General features: G+C 55.7%; 1 protein-coding gene across 6 annotated transcripts in view; it reads left to right on the top strand.

Moving 5' to 3' along the window:
• Nucleotides 1-18194, top strand: part of LOC141740297 (cullin-9-like) — a 34714-nt gene extending 16520 nt beyond the window's left edge. For 3 of the 6 annotated variants that reach the window (XM_074578736.1, XM_074578735.1, XM_074578737.1), the window contains 33 exons: nt 13-220; nt 325-518; nt 666-883; nt 959-1190; nt 1554-1659; nt 1865-2095; nt 2261-2351; nt 2436-2607; nt 2818-2923; nt 3321-3416; nt 3502-3677; nt 4209-4342; nt 4422-4598; nt 4852-4967; nt 5112-5294; nt 5624-5781; nt 6131-6341; nt 6440-6605; nt 6766-6911; nt 7094-7211; nt 7640-7842; nt 7923-8182; nt 8260-8623; nt 8938-9078; nt 12448-12612; nt 12696-12859; nt 13787-13880; nt 14103-14177; nt 14674-14784; nt 15841-15958; nt 16308-16441; nt 16637-16728; nt 17211-18194. In XM_074578736.1, coding sequence (XP_074434837.1) covers nt 13-220; nt 325-518; nt 666-883; nt 959-1190; nt 1554-1659; nt 1865-2095; nt 2261-2351; nt 2436-2607; nt 2818-2923; nt 3321-3416; nt 3502-3677; nt 4209-4342; nt 4422-4598; nt 4852-4967; nt 5112-5294; nt 5624-5781; nt 6131-6341; nt 6440-6605; nt 6766-6911; nt 7094-7211; nt 7640-7842; nt 7923-8182; nt 8260-8623; nt 8938-9078; nt 12448-12612; nt 12696-12859; nt 13787-13880; nt 14103-14177; nt 14674-14784; nt 15841-15958; nt 16308-16441; nt 16637-16728; nt 17211-17409 — 5359 coding nt within the window. In that variant the 3' untranslated portion in view covers nt 17410-18194. Of the gene's footprint in view, nt 1-12; nt 221-324; nt 519-665; nt 884-958; nt 1191-1553; nt 1660-1864; nt 2096-2260; nt 2352-2435; nt 2608-2817; nt 2924-3320; nt 3417-3501; nt 3678-4208; nt 4343-4421; nt 4599-4851; nt 4968-5111; nt 5295-5623; nt 5782-6130; nt 6342-6439; nt 6606-6765; nt 6912-7093; nt 7212-7639; nt 7843-7922; nt 8183-8259; nt 8624-8937; nt 9079-12447; nt 12613-12695; nt 12860-13786; nt 13881-14102; nt 14178-14673; nt 14785-15840; nt 15959-16307; nt 16442-16636; nt 16729-17210 lie in introns of those variants that run through there. The other 3 variants (XM_074578734.1, XR_012585951.1, XM_074578738.1) reach the window with 3 other exon arrangements.
• Nucleotides 18195-22993: the final 4799 nt, after the last annotated feature.

Below are 22993 nucleotides of genomic sequence, written 5' to 3'. Positions count from 1 at the left end.
TTTCCCATGCAGGGAGAAGTTGGTGAATGTGGCAGTGGAGCTGCTGAGCACCGAGGTGGCAGAGAAGGCCCTGGTGGTGGTGACGCTGCGGCTGCTGGCCGTGTTCATGGCGAAGTACGACTGTCGTGTGCCGTTTGCCACGGAGGGGGGTGTGCGGGCTGTGCTGGCCTGCATGCAGCAGCACGCCTCCTCCGCCCTGGTGCAGCAGGCTGGCCTGGCAGTGAGTGTGGCAGAGGGGATGCTGTGGGCGGGCGGGCAGGGTGCAGGCTCACCCAGGTGTGGCGGAGGCGCCCGCTGCCCTCCTGACTGCTGTTGACCTTGCAGGCCCTGAAGGTGCTGGTGGGAGCTGTGTCCAGCGAGCCAGGAGGTGCCGGTGGGAAGCCCTTGCCCCTGAACCACGCCGACGCACAGATGATGCGGGAGATCTTTGCCAGCATCGGCTCTGCCTCCAGCGAGGGCTCGGCAAGCCTGCTGAGTGCCATCCCTGCTGCCATGAGCACCATGCAGAGGGTCCCAGGGTAGGGGCAGAGTGAGGGCAGCGTCTGGGGGCGGGGGGACCCTCTGCGTGGCGGGGGGTGGGCAAGGCAGGCAGGCAGGCTTGTAGGTGCAGGGGAGGCTCCGTGCTTGGGGAAGGAAAGCGTCTCCACATCGCTGTGTCCCTGCAGGGGCTCCTCAGGCGTGCAGAACGGCTTGCTGGTGGTGAACATGCTGATGGACAGCCACCGGGGCCTGGCGGAGCAGCTGGTGAGCTGCGATCTCCCCACGGTGCTGCAGAGCTGCTGGTGGGACGGGCAGAGCACCGTCTGCCCTCACGCGATGCTGGCCCTCAGCGCCATCAACCGCCTCACGGAGCACCGGCTACCCCTGGGCCCGGAGATGGCAGGTAGCGTGCCACCCGCACCCACTGCCATGCCACGGCGAGTGCCTGGGCTGGGCCCATATGTCTTTGTCGTGGCAGGCAGAGAGGCCCCGCTGGACCTGAGGGACATGCGGAGGCTTCTGGGCGGCCTGGGGGACGGCACCTTGTCCAAGGATGTGGTGGTGGCCCTGGAGCGGCAGCTCTGCAGTGAAGGCCCCGTCCCCTCTGGCGAGGTGGCCCAGCTGCTGCAGGACCCCCGGTGCTTCAGGCTGCTGCTGCGCAGCTTTGAGCTGCTGGGGGCGGAGAAGGCCGTGAGCCTGAGCATCCTCAGGTGGGTCCAGGGGGATTGGGTGGGGGTCTGGGGCCTCTGCAGCAGGTGTGTGAGTGCTGGTGGTGATGGTGGGGGGACGTGGCGCACGTTTGTGGGTCCTGGTGGGGCTGTTCTTCACCAGAGGCAGGGAGAGGTGCACCCCAGCACGTATCAGCAGGTGCTGGTCGGTGTGTCCTGGGGTGCAGGGCCAGGGGGGACAGAGCATCACGTGCCTGGGTGGTGGTGGGGTTTAGAGGTGCCTGTGGAGCCTTGGCTCCCAGTCCCTGCGGGGTGCTGGCCATCCCAGTGGGGCAGGGAAGCAGGGCTGCCTCCGGCAGCGCTGTCTGTGTGCCCTGGTCTGAGCGGGCTCCCTCTGTCACGCAGGATCCTGAACAAGTTCCTGGACGGTTACCAGGAGGATGTGCTGCCCTGGCACGAATGTGTGGAGCCCTGTTTGTCCTCCCTGAGTGCCCACAGCAGTGAGCGGGAGGTGAGGGGGAGCCGAGGTGCTGGGAGAGGTGGGCAGCGGCTGTCCCCTCTGTGGCCGTGGCCGCATCCCGGTGGCTGGCGTGCCCGGCCGGGCCCTCGTGGGCGCTGCTGCGGTGTCGGGGTGGAGGGGATGGAGCGCTGCAGCATCCCACTGCTGGGGCCTGGGTTCCTGGCGCTGGCCCGGCCACTCACGGCTGCTTGCTCAGCAGGTGGTGCAGGAGGTCGTTGGCTTCCTGCACCGCCTGGCCACTGCCAGCAAGGACTGCGCGGTGGTGATGTGCCGCCTGGGCACCCGCGAGGCTCTGGCCAAAGCCCTGGACAAGCACAGCACGGCCCCGTCGCTGGCGCCAGCCCTGCTCGACCTGATGATTGACTGTGAGAAGTACGCCGGTCTCTACAAGAAGCTGACGACCAGCATCTTGGCTGGCTGCATCCAGGTGGGCCCGGGGAGGTCCGGCTGCTCTGCGGCCCTGGGTCCTGGGGCTGTGCAGCTGTCCCCGTCACCGAGGGACAGCCTTCTGCTCTCTGCCTGCCGCAGCCCTGTGGTGGGCGAGGGGAGGAGGATCCAGGGCCCCCAGTAAGAGCCTCGCCCCATCCCATAGCTGGTCCTGGGGCAGATTGAGGAGCACCGCCGGAGCCACCGGCCCATCAGCATCCCCTTCTTTGATGTCTTTCTGCACAACCTGTGCCGAGGTGAGTGTGGGGAGCAGGAGCTGGACGCCAGTGCTTGGCATGTGCCGTCCTGGCAGCTGGCGGCTCCACGTGCTCTCCCCACAGGCTCCAGCGTGGAGGTGAAGGAGGACAAGTGCTGGGAGAAGGTGCAGGTCTCCTCCAACCCCCACCGTGCCAGCAAGCTCACGGACAGGAACCCCAAGACCTACTGGGAGTCGAACGGCAGCACCGGCTCCCACTTCATCACTGTCCACATGCAGTGTGGTGTGGTGATCAGGTGGGGCTGGGCCAGGAGGGCCGGGGGCCTTGGGGCCAGGAGGGCTGGGGGCTGTGCAGGGAGGAGAGGGCTTTGGGGATCTGTGCGGGCTCTGTCCCGGTGGTCGCCGTCCTGGGGGTTGCTGGGCGTGGGCAGCAGCGCATGGGGCTGGCAGGGGCCAGGGCAGGGAGGTGGGGACTGCTGGGCAGCGGCGTGTTTGCTGCGCTGCAGGGAGATGAGCATGCTGGTGGCCAGCGAGGACTCCAGCTACATGCCGGCCCGTGTCGTGGTGCTGGGGGGAGACAGCCCTGCCGCCATCAGAACTGAGCTCAACGCGGTGAGTCTCGTAGGGGCTGCTCAGGCCATGGGGCCCCGCGGGAGCGGTGGGCTGGTCCGTGCCGTGTCCCGTGAAGGTCTCACCTTGGTGTGGGGCCCTGGGAGGTGCCCCCCGGGGAGGTGGGGATGGCAGGAGCTGTGCTGTGGGAGCCTCCTCCTGGCTGTAGGCAGCGGGTGCTGGAGACTTGGGCACGGGCAGCCCTGCAGCCCGGTCTGCGGCAGGCTGGTGTGCTGGGGCTGTGAGCCAGGAGCGGGGCCCTGGCGGGGGGTGCCCTGTGACTTCGTGGGGGCTGCTGGGGGGGACAGAGGCCGTGGCTCTAGCGGGGGTGGCCAGGGGAGCATGCAGGGTGTCTGGCGCTCGCTGCCTGGCATGCTGAGGGCTCGCTGTCTGCTTGCAGGTGACCGTCCTGCCCTCGGACAGCAGAGTGATCCTGCTGGAGAACATGACCCGCTTCTGGCCCGTCATCCAGATCCGGGTGAAGCGGTGCCAGCAGGTAGGGGAGCAGGGGCTGGGCCAGGGCTGGCAGTGTGGGGCGCCAGGGCTGTGCCTGAGGAGCTGAGTGTCGCGCTCTCCCGTAGGGCGGCATTGACACACGTGTGCGTGGCATCGAGGTGCTGGGTCCCAAGCCCACTTTCTGGCCCATCTTCAAGGAGCAACTGTGCCGGCGGACGTTCCTCTCCTGCACTGCTCGGGCTCATGCCTGGTGCCAGGAGATCTGCCGGGACCGGGGGCAGCTGCTGCAGCTCTTTGGCAGGTGAGTTGTCTCCTGGCTGCGCCATCGCGTCCCTGGTGTGCCAGGGCCTGGGTGAAGGGTGATGGGGGGACTGCAGGGCCAGGAGAGGAGCAGCCGGGTGTCCTGCCTGGACAAGGAGGGGCCCTCGCTCCTCCCTGGCCACCAGCGGTCCCGGAGGGCCAGGGCCACCTTGGGGTCCCCCAGGTTTAAGCTGGGCACGTGGGCGCACAGGTAACCCACTAGAGAGGCGCCCTGCAGGGGACTGTACGTCCTGACCCGGCAGAGGTTGGTCAGGCACAGGTGGGATCTCGCGGCCGCAGGTGCCGCACAGCCCCCCAGTTTCTCGGGGGCAGGGGAGGGCCCCAAGGCCCAATGCGGGCAGGGCCCATGGCAGCGAGGGGCCCCGGCTGCTGGGGGCGAGTGGGGCTGCGGAGCCCCAAGGGGCTGGCAAGGGACAGGGCAGGGAGCGACCGCTGCGCTCTGCTTTCCTGGGGGAGCCCCCAGGCCGTTGTGTGCCCGGCAGCACCGCGTGCTGCCCGCTCGCTGTTGCAGGCTGAACCGGGCGCTGCGGCACGAGCAGGGCTTCGCCGACCGCTTCCTCCCTGACGACGAGGCGGCCCGGGCCTTGGGCAGGACATGCTGGGAGGCCTTGGTGAACCCCTTGGTGCAGAGCATCACCAGCCCAGGTACCCTGCGCTCTCCTGGGCCCATCCACACTGTGCCCCAGGCTGAGGCACCCCGCTCTGACTCTGTCTGGCCCCGCAGACCCCCACGGCAGCAGCCCTCTGGCCTGGCTGCTGAGCGAGTACCTGGAGAGTGTGGAGATGCTTCATCACCCCATGAGCCGGGGTGCTGCCTTTGGTTCCCGTGTCCGGTGCCTGACCCAGCTCCTGGTGCATGTGGACCCCGGCAGCCCAGAGCCAGAGGAGGCAAGAGCAGCTGGTGAGCTGCCCTCCCGTGGGGCTGGGGCGGTGGTGCAGAGTGCCAGGCTGCGCCATGGGGATCTGCTGGGTGGGCTCTGTGGCACAGGAGGCTCCCGAGTTGGGGAAGGCTCATGGTGGTGCCCCCGCAGTCGCTGTTCCTCCCCGGCATCTCCTCTGCCCTGTGCCCCCTGGGGAGAGGGGGAGGCTGCTGGTGGTCAGTGTGCGGAGCCTGCCCACGGAGCCACACTGAGCCTGGGATTGTCCCTTGGCAGGCGGGAAGGAGGGGAAGAACAAGGAGGTGCCGGCCAGAGCTGCGAAGGCGGCGGTGGAGAAGTCAAGTGGCCTGTGGGGCATCTCGCAGTGCTGGCGTGGCGTGGTGCAACAGCAGGTAGAGCTTGGAGGGCTGGCCACGGGGGACGGAGAGGGCGTGTGGGACCCTGCACCGGGTGGGTGTTGGGAGGTGTCTTGGGAGCGTGGAGAGGGCATGGGGCCAAACCTGCAGGACTCACCCCTCTCATGCTACGTCCTGCAGGTGCAGCGGTTCCTGGAGGCAGCAGGGCAGGCGCCGGACCTTGTGGAGCGATACTGCGGGCTGTACCAGCGCCTGCGCGGTGCCACGGAGGAGCTCTTTGGGCAGCAGGCCGCCTTTGTGCTGGCCCTGGGCCAGGGCTTCGCGGGAGCGTTGCTGCAGCTCCCCTTCCTTACCGCCCTGCACGTGAGTCGAGAGTGTGGCACCCGCATGGGGGTCTCGGCTGGGGAGGCTGCCCTGGCCCGCGGCCTCGGGGCGAGCTCTGGGTGGGTGGTGTCCTGTTCCCCCGAGGAGCCACTGAGCCCGGGCCCTGTGGTGGCCCTGCACGGTGCCCAAGTGCAGGTGCGCGTTGCGTGTCGCAGGGTGTCCCCAGCCACAGCACACTCCTGCCTTGGGCTGATGCCTGGGCACCCTCGGCCCCGGCCCAAGAGCCCCAGGGTTTCCCAGCTGCTCCCGCCAGGGACACTGCGGCCACCCGGTGAGGCCCCTCCGCAGCCAGCTCTGTCCCTCCGCAGGTGAGCGAGCAGTTCGCCCGCTACCTGGACGGGCAGATCCAGGAGCTCCACGGGGCTGTGGGCAGCGCAGGGCCGCTGCACCGGCTGCAGCAGATCCTGGAGCCCTTCGTCGTCTTCAGTGGCCTGGAGCTCGCCCACACCTTCGAGCACTTCTACCGGTGAGGGGTGCCGTGTCTGCGCGGCGCCAGAGGGCCTGGTGCGGTGGGATGCGGCGTGGTGGGGAGGCACAGGTGGCGCTGAGGCCATGGCTGGGCCTGGCTGGTGTGGCAGCAGTGCTCGCGCTTTGGTTTTCTGGCTCCGGTGTGGAGGGAAAGGCTGTGAGGGCCCATGGGCGCTGCCGGTCTGCGGAGGCACGTTCCCTGCTGGTGACAGGGCGGGGAGACGGGTGCTGCCGGGCCGTGTGCCTTGGGGTGAGGCCAGGGCTGGGGCTGTCTCTGCCTGCTGGCGGGTGGCTGATGGCCACGGGGCTCGGGCTGGCCCCTGACCTGATGCTGGCGACTGTGGCAGGCACTACCTGGGGGACCGGCTCCTGGCGCAAGGACCGTCTTGGCTGGAAGGAGCCATCGTGGAGCAGATCGGGCTGTGCTTCCCCAGCCGCTTCCCCCAGGAGATGCTGAGCAACTTGGCTGAGTCGGAGGAGCTCCAGCAGCAGTTTTACCTCTTCCAGCTGCAGGAGCAGGACAAGCGTCTGCTGGAGCTGGACACGGGCCTGGACGAGGTGAGCGTGCCGGTGGGGTGGGGAGGCTGGGGGCCACCCGCGTTCCTGGCAGGGATGCTGGGGCCTGTCCTGAGCCGCCCTCGTGTCCACGTGCCCAGGCCCTGGGGACGGCCTCGGTGGCGGACGTGCCAGAGGTGAAGGTGCTGGCCCTGTCCCCGCGCTGCTGGCCGGTTTCCCCGTTGTGCTACATGGACGAACCCGGGAGGTTTTTCTCAGCGGCCCTGAGCGCCCCCCTGGATGAGTTTGCCGAGTTCTGCAGGCGGAGTGAGTGTCGGGGCGGTGGGTGTGCGTGGGGGTCTCGCTGGGGCCAGGCCCCCGGCAGCAGCTCAGCCGGAGGCGGCGGGAGGGCTGGGCTGGGCTGGGCTGTGCTGGGGGGGCCCGTCAGGGCTGGCCCCGGCCCTTGCGCTGAGGCTGCCTCTGTCAGGCCAGGGCCAGCTGGGCTGGGAGTGCACGAAGCCCCGGCGGTTGCAGTGGACGTGGCTGGGCCATGCCGAGCTGCAGTTTGGAGACTGCGTCCTCCAGGTGTCCACGCTGCAGATGTACATCCTGCTGTGCTTCAACAGCGCCGAGGTAGGAGCTGGGGCCGTGGTGGGGTGGGTGAGGGAGGCGGTGGATGCTGGCGCGTGGCAGGGCCGTGTCCTCCCTGCCGGTGGGGTCTCCAGCGGTGTTTGGGGCACAGCCCCCGCCGTGTTTGGCTGGGCCTGCGGCTGGTGGGTCTTGGCTGGCCATTCCCCTCCCACGCCCTCCTGCAGGAGGTGGCTGTGGAGGCCCTGGTGCAGGCTACGGGGCTCCCTGCTGACCTGGTGCACCACGCACTGACACCGCTGACCCACGGCGAGGGCATCCTGGTGTGGAGATGCCCACCGGGAGGTGAGCGTGGGGCCGGGGCACCCTGGGGAGGCGCTGGTCTGAGCCCCCAGCGGGTGCTGGGGTTGGGGTGCATGAGCTTGTTGGGGAAGGGCGAGGGCTGGGGCGAGTCTGTGTCTGTGGGGACTCGGGGCGCAGGTCTGGGTGTCAGGTTGGGGCCTGAGGCCGTGTGTGGGGCTGGGGGTGGTGTGTGGGGCTGGGGCTTGGGGCCGGGAGCGGGTGGCTGAGTCTCAGGTCTGTGCGTGGGGGTTGGAGACTGTGGCCAGGGGTTGTGCGTGTGGCTGTTGCCTGGGGCCGTGTGTTGGGGCTGGGGCTGATGCCTGTGAAGGCAGCAGCGGGAGGCCCAGGGTTGGGTCCAGCAGCCACACGTGTGTCCTGGGGCTCCTTCAGGGCCCAGCTCAGGGCTTGGCTGACCCTGGGCCGGGTGCTAGCTCCAGGTGTGCTGCAGCTGAACCAGACAGCCCTGGCCTGTGCCTCTGGCCGCCACCTGAGGCTGCTGCCCCGGCAGAGGTACCTGCAGGCAGAGAGGGCTGAGGTGAGCGCCCTGGAAAGGAAGAGGAACGTCCTCTGCTGCCTCATCACCCACATCCTCAAGGTGGAGAAGCAGCTTCACATTGACAACCTGGTGTTTAGGGTATGGAGGGCTTGTGGGGCGGAGAGGGGCCGCCTGGGTGCTGCACCGCACTGCAGTGTGGGGCTCCCTTGCTGCTGTAGGTGATTGATGCCTGCCAGAAGGGCGAGTTGGGGCCAGGGCTGCAGTTCCTGAGCTTCTGCTGCCACAGCGTGGACGTGCTGTCCTGTATTCTGCACCTGCTGAACCAGGGCTATCTCCGGCGTCAGGAGGAGAGGCCTCATGTCTTGGAATACATCTCTGCTGAACCCACAACACCTCTTGGGGGCCAGGCACAGATGGTTTTCCAGAGCAGGCCACCAGAGGCATCTCCAGATGAGGACAGCACAGACCGCCTATATTGGTAGGGATGCATGTCACCAGGTGTGGAGGGGTGTGCATTTCTATCCTGTATGGACATGACACGTTTCTCCATGTCAGGTTGAATCCTGACATAGGCAGGTCGGAGGAATTTCTCATGGCGATGCTGCAAGTGCCAATGGGGCACACGCTTAGTCCAGAGGAGGCGAAGCTGCTTATGAACCAGACAGTACAGCAGGTCCAGGATACTCTGAGCATCCCGAATGATGTTGCTCGGCACCTCCTCATGCACTGCAGGTGGAATGTGGATTTTCTGATTCAGTGCTATGTGGAGAACCGTGAGACGCTGCTCATCTCCTCGGGGCTGCAAGTGCAGGATGCCCAGCCCGCCCCAAGCCCAGGAACCCACTGCCCAGTCTGTGTGAATCAGCTGTGTCCCACTGAGGAGGCACCAACCCTCTGCTGCATGCACTACTGCTGCAAGGTGAAGGTCCTGGGGTGTTTGGCTCCTGTAACTTGGTAGGGAATTGCTCCTGCCTATTTAGAGCAGCTTTTCTTTGACTGAAACTGTTACCAGGTGATTTTCACAGAGCTCATACATTCTCTTCTCTCAGTTTCCTTGTTTGTTATGATCCTTCAGCTCCTGATTAGACTGTTCGCACTTAGGTGTTTTTGAGTACTTATCCACGGTTTGTGGTTTCGTGTGCCCTATGCTGTGTGGGGTGGGCTTCCAGAGTCATATGACTTGGGTGGTGCTGTTCCTGTTTAGCTCTGATCTCTCCTGTTCTGCCTTCACAGCCCTGTTGGAGTGAATATCTCACGACTCGCATTGAACAGAACATGATTGTCAACTGCACCTGTCCCATATCTGAGTGCCGTGCACAGCCAACTACAGCCTTCATTTGTTCCATCATTTCCTCCGAGGAGATTATAGCCAAGGTGAAGTAGGAGGGGTGGTTACTGGGTGTCCAAGCTCTGTTTCATTTTGATCAGCACTAGCAGATGCCTGTAGACCCGCACAGACTTAATTAGACCCTGCTTCCTGAGCTCTGCTCACCTTATCCCTCAGTCAGCAGAGGGCAGCAGGAGCTGCTTGTTCTGAGGCAGAAGCTACTTTTTCTCCCTATTCTTTCAGGTTTTAGTTATTACTTAGAGCTGAATGCCCTCCCCACCTAATATCAGAGCTGTAGCTGTTGCACGACAGACTTTTTTTGTTAATTGCTGGCCAGAAAAAGTGTCTTATCTGTCTTCCACTGCTCTGTTGTTTGACAGGTCTCCATCAGCAATTACTTCTCAAGAAATATACTCCTCCTCTTCCAGCTCATTGCTGTCATTATGATCCTGTGTGAACAGTCATAATGAGAAATGAACAGTAGTCATAAAGACTGCTCTATATCATAATTTTTCTTTAAGCCTGCAAACTGGCAACTGAAATGGTCACGACTACAGAAAACTATTTCCTTTGATGTATCTTGTTTTCTATAAGAAATGCTTGGAGAATTAATGCATGTATCTGGGCAGTTAGTTCTTACTGGCTTTGCAAATCCTGCAGTCACAACTGTCTGAGAGCAGGATTTACTATCCTGTTGCTATGGCTATTTTATAAAAAAAAAATATTATTCCAGGTCAACATAAATTGCAGCCAATTTTAACAAGTTGCTCTAATGCTCTTACCGAAATGTTATCTGTTTCCCTTTTTGCTCAGTAAGTGGTATGGCTCGAGCATTAATGCCTTGTGCAGCGTCACACATACACTTATAGAATAATTTAGGGCGCAATAATCTGTGGAGATCTCTGGTGCAACCCTGGGCTCTAAATAGCCAGATTATTGCGTGAAGATCTAATGCTGAAGTTAAACATACTGCTCCAGGTTCAGTCTTCTCTACATCTTACATTGAGGTACCTCTAGGCAGTGGTAAGATCCCCCTCTGCTGCCTTCTCCCCGTGCTGAGCAAACCCAGCTCTCCCAACCTCCCCTTGTACATTTTGCGCTCCAGCCCTTGACTGTCTTGGTGGCCTATGGACATCATTTTCTCTAGTCTGTTAGTGTCTTTCTTGTACATGGGAGTCCAAACCGTTCCCGGTATCTAATTGTGTCACCAGTGCCAAATAGCTGTGAGAAATCCCTTGCCTTGCCTGCTGGCTGCAGTCTTGCTAATACAAAAATACTTGACTTGAAACTTTTCATGCTTGTATGTCTACAAAACGTAAACCCTGATATGTTTCTGAAAGAGGTTTTCTCTCAACCTTGTTTCCCTCAAGTTTCTTGAGAGTTTCTTCTTCAGAGGTGGTCTTCCATTCTGCCCCCAGCGATTCTTTGCTGGGAATCCTGCCATAGGCTCCATACCTGGATTAACTCCAGTGTGTGCAAAGGTTCCTCTAAGATCTGCTGGTCAGCATCATGCAATACTTGTCAACTTCTTTATTGTACCTGGCTAGTTTTCTTCCCAGACCTTCGTTGGGCACTTGTTCCCTCTCCTTTTAGGCTTCCTGAGAGCAGCACTTTCTCTTATGGTTCCAGTAGGAGTCCTAGGTCTGTTTCAGCAGTTGCATCTCTGTCTCCTCCTCACCAGGAGAACAGGATAGAGCAAAACTCCAGACATCGGATGTTGTGAAATCCAGCCTGTGTGAAGGCTGTGATTTGAGGTGCTGCCTGTGGACTCAAGTACCCATTTATCTGTCTGGGTACTGGTGTCTGGAAAGAAATTATCACATCGCCTATCAACAGGGTGACAACAGACACAGATGTTGACTCTCTGAGAAGAATGAAGTGGCTTTGTTGAGACTTTGCCTCCACCAGGCATTTTGCCATGACACAGGCTGCCGTCCTTGCAGCCAGACAGCGCACACTCTCTGGTTTAGGTTGCCTGAGAGAATGAACAAGAGAGAAATGAATGAGAGCCCTGTCTGAGCTCTTCAGTGCTCAGGGCTTGCACCTTTTCTCTCTAGTGTTTATTGTGATCTGTATTGTCCTTTCTATGCCTGGTGGCTTTAGAGCAGCTTTCCAGATATGCAAAAATCTCTGTCAGGAGGACTGTGAAGACTACAGGATTTATTCTGACCTTCCTCTAGCTTTGTGTATGTTTGCACAATCCTTACGCTTAGAGTAACTGAGCATAGAAAACTAAGCTACTACGTGCAGTATAGTTGCATCTCTGGGTGTCCCTACCTGAACAGTCCCTTATTGATTACCAGTTTGCCTTATCCTCTACAGAAATGTCTAGAGGCTGTGGGCAGAGCAAGTCTCCTTCCCTTTTGCACATCGTGTAACTAAGCAGAAGTCTGCCGAGGAACTTAAAATAAGAAAAAGTTAAAAAGACCACCTGATAGCTTCCTGTGGTGAGATGATTGATTGGTGGATGAGGGGAGATGTTGTTTATCTCAGATTTAGTAAGGCTTTCTACACTCTACACGTCATCCACAACATTTTCATAGAAAAGAACTGATGAAGTACAAGCTGGATGAGTGGACAGTGACATGGCCTGCTGAGCTCAAAGGGTTATGATCAGTGGCAGAAAACTCATCTCGAGGCCAGTCATTAGTGCAGAGGTTGATACTAAGGTTAACATTATTTTGCATCTTCATTGATGACCTGGATGATGGGACCAGGTGCACCCTCAGCACATTTATAGCCCTTGTGGCTAAGAAGGTCCCCTAGCATCTTAGGTTGAATTAGGAAGAGAACTGACAGCAGGCTGAGGAAGGTGATCCTTCCCCTCTACCCAGTGCTGGGGAGACCACATCTTGGAGTACTGTGTCCATTTCTGGGCTCACCAGCACAAGAAAGATGTGGACATCCTGGGGACAATCCAGCAAAATGCCACAAAGATGATTTAGGTTTTGGAACACCTCTAGGAGAAGCTGAGAGCGCTGGATTTGTTTTGTCTGGAGAAGAGAAGGCTCGGGGGTGGATCTTATCAACGTGTGTAAACACACAAATGGGACAAATGGCTAATGGGACAGGTTGGGCAGAGCGCCTTGTAGTCTCTATCCTTGGGTATGCCCAAAACCCAACTGGACATGATCTTGAGCAACCCTGCTTTGAGCTGGAGAGGTTTGACTAGTTTTTGTCTCCAGAAGTGCCTTCCAACCTCAGCCATTCGGCAATTATATGAAACAGCCTCCAGATCCGACACAAGAGGTGGGGAATTTGCACAAAGGGAATGAAAGAGTAAACTAACTTAGTGCTGTTTTGTTGTGAGCAGTTGTTCGGTCAGATGTAGAGCCCAGAGGCACCAGACCCCAGTTTGTAAGGCCTAACCATGCAGCTTCTCTGCCTTAAATCTCCTTCCTGGCTTCTTATTACAGTATGAAAAAGCCCTCCTCAGAGGCTACGTTGAGTGTTGCTCCAACCTGACGTGGTGCACCAACCCTCAGGGCTGTGATCAGATCCTCCTTAAAGATGGACTTGGCTATGGAGCAGCCTGTTCCAAGTGCTCCTGGATATCCTGCTTCAACTGCAACTTCCCAGAGGTGAGGCTGAGCTGAATCACGGGCAGTAGTGTCTTGGGTTTGGCTCACACCATTCTGCTTTTGTGACTGGCTCTCTTTTTCAGGCCCATTATCCTGCCAGCTGCAGCCACATGTCTCAGTGGGTGGATGACGACGGGTACTATGAGGGAATGACAAGCGAAGCCCAAAGCAAACATCTGGCTAAGCTCATTTCGAAGCACTGCCCAAGCTGTCAGGCTCAGATAGAGAAAAACGAGGGGTGCCTGCAGTGAGTATCCATTTTTGTTGGCTGCTGGGGACAGGAGCGGGCAAAGACCTACAGTTAGGTCTATTGTGCTGCTTTTTTTTTTTTTTTCGTTTGTTTGCTGTAGAGTTAAGAGTTACAGCAGACATGTTTTGTAGTTTTAGAGGAATGAGTGATTGCTTTTAATTCCTAGGAATAAACAAAATTTCCACAGCATTCAGAGTTAAATCCATTGATAGCTCTGTAGTAGAAGCGAACCTCATTTTGCAATACCTTTTTATAGTGCACGCTTGTCTGCTCTCAGAATCCACTGCAGACATACAGACACCCCCCCTACAGGTTAGGGGAGTGGATATCTCAGCACCAGTTTTTTTTCTTTCATGCTCACTTGTTCCTGTAACTTTAAGCAATTTTCTTTTAACTGCCTCTTTTGAATTGGCTTGGATTTCTGGCAGCTTATTACATGACAGGGTGGGTACCTCCAGCTTTGCAGCCAGGGCTTAGGGGTCACCATTTGTTTCTTTCTTGCACTGGCACAGTCCTTAGTGCCCAGCTGTGATTTGTCCCCCCCCCCGTTGTGTGTGGCCCTAGGGCTGTGCAGCGCCTTTCTGCACTGTGGAGCGCTGCGTTACTGAGGGAAGAGGTGAGGCGTTCATATGGATCTTGCTTCTGACTGTGGAATGCTTGGTTTATCCTTCAAGTACTTGGTTAGTTGGTACTGTGAGATCATACTGCCAGTTTATCGAGCTCATTTTTGGAGACACAATGACTGGTTTTAAGCATCATCTGCTTCCAGCAAAGGCTTTAAAAAATACGTGCAGGGAAACACATAGTACCGAGTGAATGGGAGTGACTGGGTTGCACGCTCCAGCCGTGTGGTGCAGGGGAGCACAGGGAGGAATTGTCTGCAAATGGCTGAGTGATTCCCATTGTTCTTCTCCTGCCATGCAGTATGACGTGTGCAAAGTGTAATCATGGCTTCTGTTGGCGTTGCCTCAAGCCCTGGAGGCCGACTCATAAGGATTATTACAACTGCTCTGCTATGGTGAGTGGTTTGCTATATCCCAGTGGTTCATGCTTGTGTTCAGATGCACCAGGCCTCTCAGGGAGAGGGTGAGGATCTCCGCTTGTGCCCTTTACTCTGAACTTTGTGCACTTGCCAGTAATACTGATAGTGTTGTCAAAGTCTGTATGTGTGGTACCCATTTCCAGGCAACCCTGGTACCTGAGGGAAATTGCTACAGATTACTTCTACCTTTCCTTTCAGGTGAGCAAAGCAGCTTGGCAGGAGAAGCGTTTTCAGGATTACAATGAGAGATGCACCTTTCATCATCGTGCAAGGGTAAGGCCCTCCTCCTTTCTTTGCAGATGCTGACTCTGTTGCCTTAGCCCTGGTGAGCAGGACAGTTTCTGCTGTGTCTCAATGTACTTCACCTGAAGCTGAGAAGCAGGTTTTGGATCCAGGTGGGGACGCCTGGTCATTTCACTCTTGGTTTGATGTAACGGATGGTTCTTGGCCTGCTTTCTTCTACCAAGTCTGTTGTGCAAACTCAGCACCTAACTTGTGGTGTTCACATGCTCAAACTGGCGCAGTACTTGGAAGCAATTGCAATGGAAGGACTGAAGGCTGAACTCTGTCTAGAGCTGAGATACTGTAAAAGGTTGGAGTGATGGCACTGTAGAGATGCCATGGTTGGATGCAGTAAATGCTGTCCTGCTGCCTGCATCTTCTGGAAAGGCACTTCAGGATGCTTAGCAGTTATCTGTGTGGAAGATGCTATTTTTTCAATCTTGTTGAGCTTGACACTGACTTCTTTTTCCTCCTGTGGTTATTGCAGGAATTTGCCACGAGTCTGAGAAACAGGGTTTCTTCCGTCAGTGAGATGCCAAAAATTAGGACTTTGACCTTTGTTCTTGATGCCTGCAAAACCCTAGAACAGGCGCGGAAGGTAAGGCTGGATAACAGGCTTGCTGAGGTTTAGGCCTAATTTTATTGGTGTGTTTTGTGCCTTTCTTAAAGTGAGGAGGTGCCAACCTTGCTCTACTCCAAACAAGGAGAGACAGAAAAAGGTTGAGGGAAGGAATAGCATCAGGATAGGGGAGGAGTTCGTGTCTGCCTTTCCCTGATCTCACTCTGAGAGTTGGGCTCTGTCTGCAGTGTTTCTCACAGTCAGGTCATAGGATTTGGAGCTTAGCTTCGGTTGATGCCATGGAATCAGCACAAGGATCTATATTTAGGGTTTTCGTATGCTGGGTTTGTCCCATTCCAATTTGAAACGCCCCAGTGGTGGTACTTACCTTTTGAAAGCTCTCCTGATGCTGTGTTACAGTTAGGAAGTCCCTTTTGATGTTCATGTTATGATTTTCCTTTCTTAACTTCATTTCATGAGCCATAGGTGTTTTGGGAGCATTGAGTTCTCTGCTGCATGCCCTGATAGCCCCATTATGAAGGATTTGCAGTGCTGCCACTGGATGTGTGCAGTAAGCCTGTGACACCATAGTCCTGCAATGTCTTCTGTCCCCTGAAACACAGGAAGGGGGTGGAATTGCCTTTGCAGTATTGCCTTTGCAATATATGCCTTGTTTGTGCGGGCAGACTTGATTTTGAGAGAGGCTTGTGGAACAAGGGTGTCTGATCCTGTTTTTTCAGTGTGGTAGCCCCTGGATTTGCCAGGATACATAACACTGTGCTGGTCAGTCACGCTTGTTATGCATTTACGGTCTGTGTTCTTGTGATGGATTGCAGGTGGAAACTATTGGTTATTTCAGGCTTCAGTACAAAATAATTACACATTCATTTCGAATCCTTGAGTAGCCGTAGGTAGCCTGGCACTGCTGTCACTTGGCATAATGGTTCACTGGGCTATAGCCACAGACCTGAAGGGCCGCCGGGCTTCTTCCAGCCACCGATACGTAATGAAGTCTGTAAGGGTTTGATGCTACTCACTTCTTGCCCACTCTGAAGCTGAAGGAGGGCGCTTACAGCGTGATCTGTACTGCTTCAGGTGCTGGCCTACTCCTGTGTGTACAGCTACTATAACCAGGACACTGAGAGCATGGATGTTGTGGAACAGCAGACTGAGAGCCTAGAGCTGCACACTAATGCTCTGCAGATCCTCCTGGGTAAGTCCTGCAGCCGCTAGTAGAGACTAGCGTTCCCAGCTGTCTGGTTCAAAGGATGGCAACTCTGTAGTGGGGCAGCAGCATACACGCCAGCATCCAGCTGGTCTCTCTCACTTCTCCCAGCCCATTTTTGCCTTCTCAATGTCATTTGTGGGAAGTCCACTGAAGCAGTTCGGCTGCCGGTGGAGATTCACGGAGTAAGGAACAGCATGTTCCCTTCTGAAAGAGGAATGTTATGTGCACAGGAGAACTATGTAGCTGTGTACTGGTTTCATAATGAGAGCCAAGGGACTCGGTTTCTGGTTAAGAGAGCGGGAAGCAGCATGACTCTGTTGGTCTTGAATTGCAGAGGAAACCCTGCTGCAGTACCAGGACCTGGCCTCTTCTCTTCAGCTCCTGAAAGCAGAGCATTTCAGTGCCGGTTCGGAGTTGGTACACCAGATCAAGAAGCGTCTCTTTGCAATTCTCTGGCACTCCACACAGGTGAAGTCCTCATGCCTGTTAGTGGCTTGTCTTGCTCTGCTCTAGTTTAACCTTGGGCAAACCTAGAAAGGGGCTTGATCAGTTGAGGGAACGGACTCTCAGTGCTGTGTGTATGTAGGGAAAGGGTTTGCAGCACAAAATACACCCCAAATCGCATATTGTCTCTCTCTGATGGCTGTTCTTCCATGCTAACAGGATTTCCATGTTGGGCTCCAGACTTTGGCAGATTCTGGTCAGAGAAAGGTGAAACTCTCAAATGTGCCTACTTCAGGCCCTGCCTGTGTCGGGTGAGTTTTCTTAGTGGGGTAACAAGGAAAGGTGAGTGAGCGCAGACAAAATGTAGGTGACCAGAGTTTTCTCCTGTGCTTGCTGACGTACAAAAGAGTTAATAACAGATACTGATTACTTGCATCCCGTGTTGTGGTTTGACATAACAATACAAGTGACATAGCGGTGTAGGGAGAGCAGCAAAACCTCCGCTTGGTATGCAGCTATGGTCAAGAAAGCTCCTTCACTGGCAGACCCAGTTATGGAAGTTCCTCTCCCTGGACTTCCTTGGGTTTCTGTGGAGAGTCACGCTCTTTCTTTGGAGGTGTATCGGAGATCTAGGAGGTGTCTAGATGAGAGAAGCAAGAAAATGAACATCCATGGGGGAGGCGGAAGGGTCTGGCATTTATTTTGATAGGGAGGACGAGGGTGGTGTAGGGCTGGGTTGTGGTTGCTGCTCACAGCCGGGGCTCTGCTCTGATACTCTCCTCCTCCTTGATAGGCCAAAACGTACCATCTTGTGTGACTCCCCCAACGCAGATGAAGGTGCCAAAGGGGTTGAAGATGAGGAGTATGAACCGCAGTGGCAGGAAGATTATGATGACGATGATGACCTTGATGAAGACAACTTTCTGTTTGATGATGAGTCAGATAACCTTGATTGTGACTCCTACTTTGATGATGATGATGCCTATGACTAGAAGTGGGCTGTCACGCAGCCTGGAGCTCTTCCTCTGCTCTGTCTCAATAGTTTGTATTAGTGTCTTTCCTCAAAGACAGTGAGGAGTTAGCTTTCACGCAGAATGAAGAGACATTTCCTCTGGGGGCTACTTGCTCAGTGACTCCCCTCAAATATGCAGAAACATTGCTTTGGACAGGTGGGCCATGTTACTGTGGCCACCTCTCTCAGAAAGACGTCTCCTCCCCTTTCTCGCTTGTCTCCATTTCCGCCCATAGGTATCTAATTGAGTTAGAAAGTCACGGTCCAGCTGCAAAGTGAGGACTGCTTGCCGCTTGTTAAAGGATGGTTCAGTGGCCTTGGGCATGCTGTCCCCAAGGACTGGGCACAGGTGAGTGTGGCATGTGTCCTAGCGTGGCACTGTCTCATCCAGCCGGTGTCTAGGCATAGAAGCGTTGTGTTTACCCTCAAGTCAAAGCCTCCCTTCTGGAGCTGGTGGGGTTCCCACCGGAGTCACAGGTGGATGTGGTTCAGTGCATTCCTCTAGTTGAGGGGGACAGCTTTTTTGCAGTTTGTTGGAGTTGTCTTCCCTGCTATAAAGCAGGATGGGCTGCTGTGAGTGGCACAAGTTTGCGGGACTGTTTTAAGTGTATAAATGTATGCACACGTTCACATATATGATTATATATATATATATATATATGCAGAAGTTGTTCAGATAATACTTTATCTTTGCAAAAAAAGAAAACCCTGAGGAGCAAGGGTTGAAAAAAGTTCTGTTTTAAAAAAAGAAAGAGTTTTCTTCTAGCACGTGCCTCGTTGTTGTCTGTGGGGAACACGGGTATGAAGGAGAGCGGGATGTTCTTGAGGGGGGAGGATGTGCTCATCCCAGGAGTTATTTGTGATATTGGTACAGTCTGCACTGTAGGTTGGCTTTTCCTTCCTGTTCAGGGACTAGTACGAGTTCAGGGGAGGGATGGGAAAGAGGACAGGGGACCAGATCGCAGAGTGACAGGGCTGGTGTTTCTGAGAGCAGGTGCAAGACAAAGCCGGCATGTTGATGAAGGTGGTGACATCTGCTGCTCAGCAGAAGGCAGATGTGGGACTGCTGTTGGGGCTTGAGGGGTGATTTGGAGGTTTGTGGGATTGTTTTGGAGGCAGGGGCGTCCTTCTCAGGCCTTGGGTATCATCTGGGAGGGATGTGGAAGATCCTGGGCAGGGGACAGCTGCCAGGGGCAAACCAGGGAGTGGGGACTGATTTTTCCACTCTCCCCCTGACCCCCCCCTTGCTGCTAGTCCTGCGCAGTCCAGGAGGCTGAACCCCAGAGTATGCCACGGTGGAAGCCCCACCCCTGGTCCCCCTATATGGCAAATGGGTTCCCTGCCCCACAATTACAGAGTGACACCTCTCTGGGCCCTCTCCTCAGGACCACCATGGGGAGAGATGGGGTGGGGGTGCCCAGACAGCCTCATCTTCCCTCGTGTGACCAGTCCTTGCAGGAACAGCCTGGATTCCCCAGGTTATTGGGGGATGGAGCAGAAACATCCTAGGTGCCCGAGTTGCTCATGTGGAGACTCATGCCTGGAGTGCCTCACCCACTCTATCCTGGATCTCTGCTTAAAACCCAAAAAAGTTCAGAAGGTTCGTGAGGTCCTGCTTTGGGCAATATTTGTACTGAAAAGCGAGATCAAGCCTCGATCTTCTGCTCCACGGGAGGTGGTTTTTTTTTTTCTTTGTCCTCCCTGAGCTCACCTTGGGACACCGTGTTGGGGTTTGACAGGCGTACTGTCCCAGTCAAACTCCCCACCTGGAGAAAGTCATGCTAGGAACTTGGTAGCGCAAGCGAGAGCCCTTTGGGACTCACCCCTGACACACCTCACTGGGTAAGTGGAAAAAAAAACGATCGATAGTGTCTCACTGGCAACCGGACCAGGGTCTGAGCTGCACAACTGTGGGGCCTCCCATTTCTTCTACAGCCCTGGTGTCTCTTCACAGCGCCAGACGAGAGCTGTGCTCAACAGGGTCTTCTTTCCTTGCTGATTCCACCAAGCCTGTTCGCTTGGCTGTGGTTTCTCTGGATAGTAAGTAGGGACAGTGGGAATCTCATTCATCTGTTCATGCACATCACTCACTGGATGATGAAGCATTTGGCTATTCATTGATCACACCTAAATTACACATTCCTTTGCTGGGCTAAATAGGATGGCCTGTCCACCTAGGTAAAGCCGGTTGATTTTCTTGGCAGATAGCTAAGGTTATGCAGCGTGATTACCAAGTTCGCTTTTATTCCCTACCTACCGTCCCTTCTACCGCCGTTACTTCTGCTGAGCATCCATTTCCCTAGCTCATGGCAAGCCGTAAATGTAATTTATTTACAGACAGATGAGTTTGCACATAACTTGCAAAGAGAGGTACGATATCTACAGCTGTGCTACCTGCCCACCTTCCTTCCTTCTTTTACATTCCTTCCTTCCTTCCCTCCCTTCTCCCTTCCCACCTCCTTCTTTCCTTCCCCCTCCTCCCTTCCTTATTTTCCCTCTGTCCTCACTGCAATTCTTTCCTTCCATCTTGTCCCTTCCTTATTTTCCCTCTGTCCTCACTGCAATTCTTTCCTTCCATCTTCATTTCTTTCCTATCCTTCCTTTATTCCTTCCTTCCTTTCTTTCTACTTTCCTTCCTCCTTTATATACTGTCCCCATCCTCACTTTACGTACTTAACTTACGTACGTCAATTCCCTTTTTCGTGCCCTCCAGCCGTCTTGACTTTCTGCTTTCCTCTAGTCCTCCTTGTCCACTTCCGTGCCTTCCTGTCTTCTTTTCTTAATTACTATCTTCTTTCTTCCCTCACTACTTTCCTCAATACCACCTTCCTTCCTTCCTCGATCCTTCTGGCCTTCCTCTCTACCTGCCTGAACTGCTCGCCTTCCTTCATTCTTGCCCGCCTGCTTTTCTTCCTTCATTCCTTCTCTTCTGCCGGCCTTCTTTCTTTTACCTTTCTCCCTTTCACTCCATTCATCTTCCCCTCGCCTGCCTTCTTTCCTTTCCCCTTTCTCCCTTCCTTCTGCCCTCAGTTTACTTCCTTCCTTCTTTCCTTTCTTCCCCATTATTTCCCCCGCTTTTCCCTCCCTTGTCTTTCACCCTTCCCCTTTCTTTACTCGGTCGTGGGGGTGCTCATGGCCAGGTCCTGGCAGCTGGGGAGACTGACATGCAGGGGTCCGCTGCCCGTCTCCCCGGGGCACATATATGTGCACATGTATTTCCCGCTAACAGGCCTTCATCCTGATCAGCCAGTGAGAGAAACAGGATGAGGCCACTGGAGCTTGTTTTTTGTGGGAGCGGAGTGTTTCTGCCTGTGTTGGCCTCCACGGCTGGCCACGTATTATCTCTACTTGCGTGCCGGCACGGAAGACGTGCTTGGCCTCACTACTGGTTCAGCCTGGGGGGGGCATGGAGCTGCAGCAGCCTTACCTGTGTTGGCCATCAGATTTGGCTACAGCAGGTAGAAGGAAGAGCAGGCTACTTGTGAGGTTTACAAAGCCATTGCCCGCACACGTAGGAACTGGGGTGGGGAAAGTCAAAGCTCACTTTTCACGGGTAAGATTTGCCCTCAAGCCTCTCGGGTCTATGCCAGCGATGGACCTCCCAACAGCCACTTCCACCCCACCGCCATCCACCAGACCTCACAGTGCTGGTCGCCTTCCAGCACCAACTGCTACAACACACCAAAGTGTGTTCTACGAACTTCTGTTCCTGGTTTTTTTTTTGTTTTGTTTTTCGTAAACAAAAATACAGTCTTTAAGCCATTATGATTTTTTGGAAGAAATCACACTAAGTAATCTGAATGCCACTTTAAAGAGGGTTTCACATTTAAGCAAGGTGGGAGGTCATTTTGTCAGCCAGACATCCATTAGCAAACGCTTGAAGGGAACCAACGTTTGTAACATTGAATGGATATTTTTAATTACAAACCCATTTACTCTAAGCAGAAGATTATTCACTGTATACTACCACTGAGCTATTCACACAGATAAAACCCAAGTGCCGCTAAGGGGCATTTCAGATGGAAGGCAAATGCGGGTAATCCTTCCAGAAATACAGGCAGCTCAAAGACATTGTCCTCCTGTCCCATAGAGAGCATCCCAAAAGAAGACTGAGCTCCCCACCGGGTCTTGCAGGACTACAATCCCTCCCCAGGAAGACAAAGAGAAACATGATGCTGTTGGAAAAATCCCAGTCTTCAGCACTTGACTGGTTTCATAGCAAAAATCTGGACAAGAACAGGAGCCCGAGGGGACCTGGGGGGGGGGGTTGAATGGTGGGGCGGGGGTACATGGGACCTTCCCTGGGGGGCAGCTCCCATGGTGAGCCCACCCTGGGAGTGCAGACGTGGAGGTTCTGGTAGAAATCAGGAAAAATCTAAGAGCCCTAGGCATGGTCAGGGAGGGTTTGGCCGTCTTTAAAGCAGGTGAGAGGAACCCATTAGGGTTGGTCGCACAGGGAGAGGGACTGGGTGGCTTTTTCTCCTTCTTCTGTTGGTCTTGGAACGTTGCACGGGAGCCAGACAAACCTCGCTATTTCATCTGCTGGACAGTGTTGCCCTCCTCTGATCCACGCACAGATCACAAGTTTTGGACGCGGAGAATCCGTGGGTTGATGGCCGCTATGGCATCTCAGTGCGCACGCTGAGGCTGCGCGACTCTCGGCTGGGTTAAACAAAGCCTTCCGGACTTCTGTTAAATGCCAGGGAGCCCAGTGCTGTCCTGGCAGTGCAGCAATGAGAAGTTACAAGCTGCTGGAAGCTTGCCCTGGGCTCCAGAAGAGCTCACTCGCATCTGTCAATGAGGCGTGGGTGCGGCAGAGCGGGTGGCGTGCGTGTCCACGGACCGACTGCAGCCTTTTGCTCGGGCCGAGTGCTTACGCTCGGAGCCCTTCTTGCTTCCCACAAGGCCAGCTCCTCCTCCACACCATTCCGCTCGTCTTCAATCCCGTCTTCCTTCATCCCTCCCAGCTGAGCTTTGAGCTCTTCCGTTTCTCTTGCCCTGCAGCAAAAGACGAGTGTTGGAACACTTGTCGGAACTGCTGACTGCTCCGTTCAAGAGTCAACAAGAGGCTCCACCACCACTGGGACGCCTGTGCTTGCAGGTAGAAACTCTTTGATGCAGGAAAAGGCCTCAATGCTAAAGCAGACTGGCAAAAATGTTCCCCTCTAAAACTATTCCCTTGGGAAAGTTCCGAAAAGGGAAAAGAGACAGCTGTCTTGAGAACAAACTGTGTGGTATGTGTTCACTCAGCACGTGGTGAGACCTGAAATACCTGACAACAACCTCACCAGACGCATTCCAGTTCACATTTCTGCACGAAAACTTGATGTGGTCAAGAAAGGAGTAAAACCTGCCAGGATTCCCCCCACCTCAATGCCCCCGAATAAATCTTTCTCACCCTCATTTCTGAAGAGAAACATATACCTTTCTTTACGTTTGCTCTCAGATTCCTTCCGCTTTGTTTTCCTTTCGGCTCTATCCTAACTTCTTTCTGCTGCAGAGGAGTCAAAGACTGCTCTGGGTTTGGTGGCTTCCTGCTGCAACTCTCACCACCACGAAAGTAT

This window comes from Larus michahellis, chromosome 3 (genome assembly GCF_964199755.1).
Source record: "Larus michahellis chromosome 3, bLarMic1.1, whole genome shotgun sequence".
Taxonomy (NCBI): Eukaryota; Metazoa; Chordata; class Aves; order Charadriiformes; family Laridae; genus Larus; species Larus michahellis.
The sequence above is the reverse complement of the archived record's forward strand: the minus strand, read 5'-3'. Positions and strand labels throughout refer to the sequence as shown.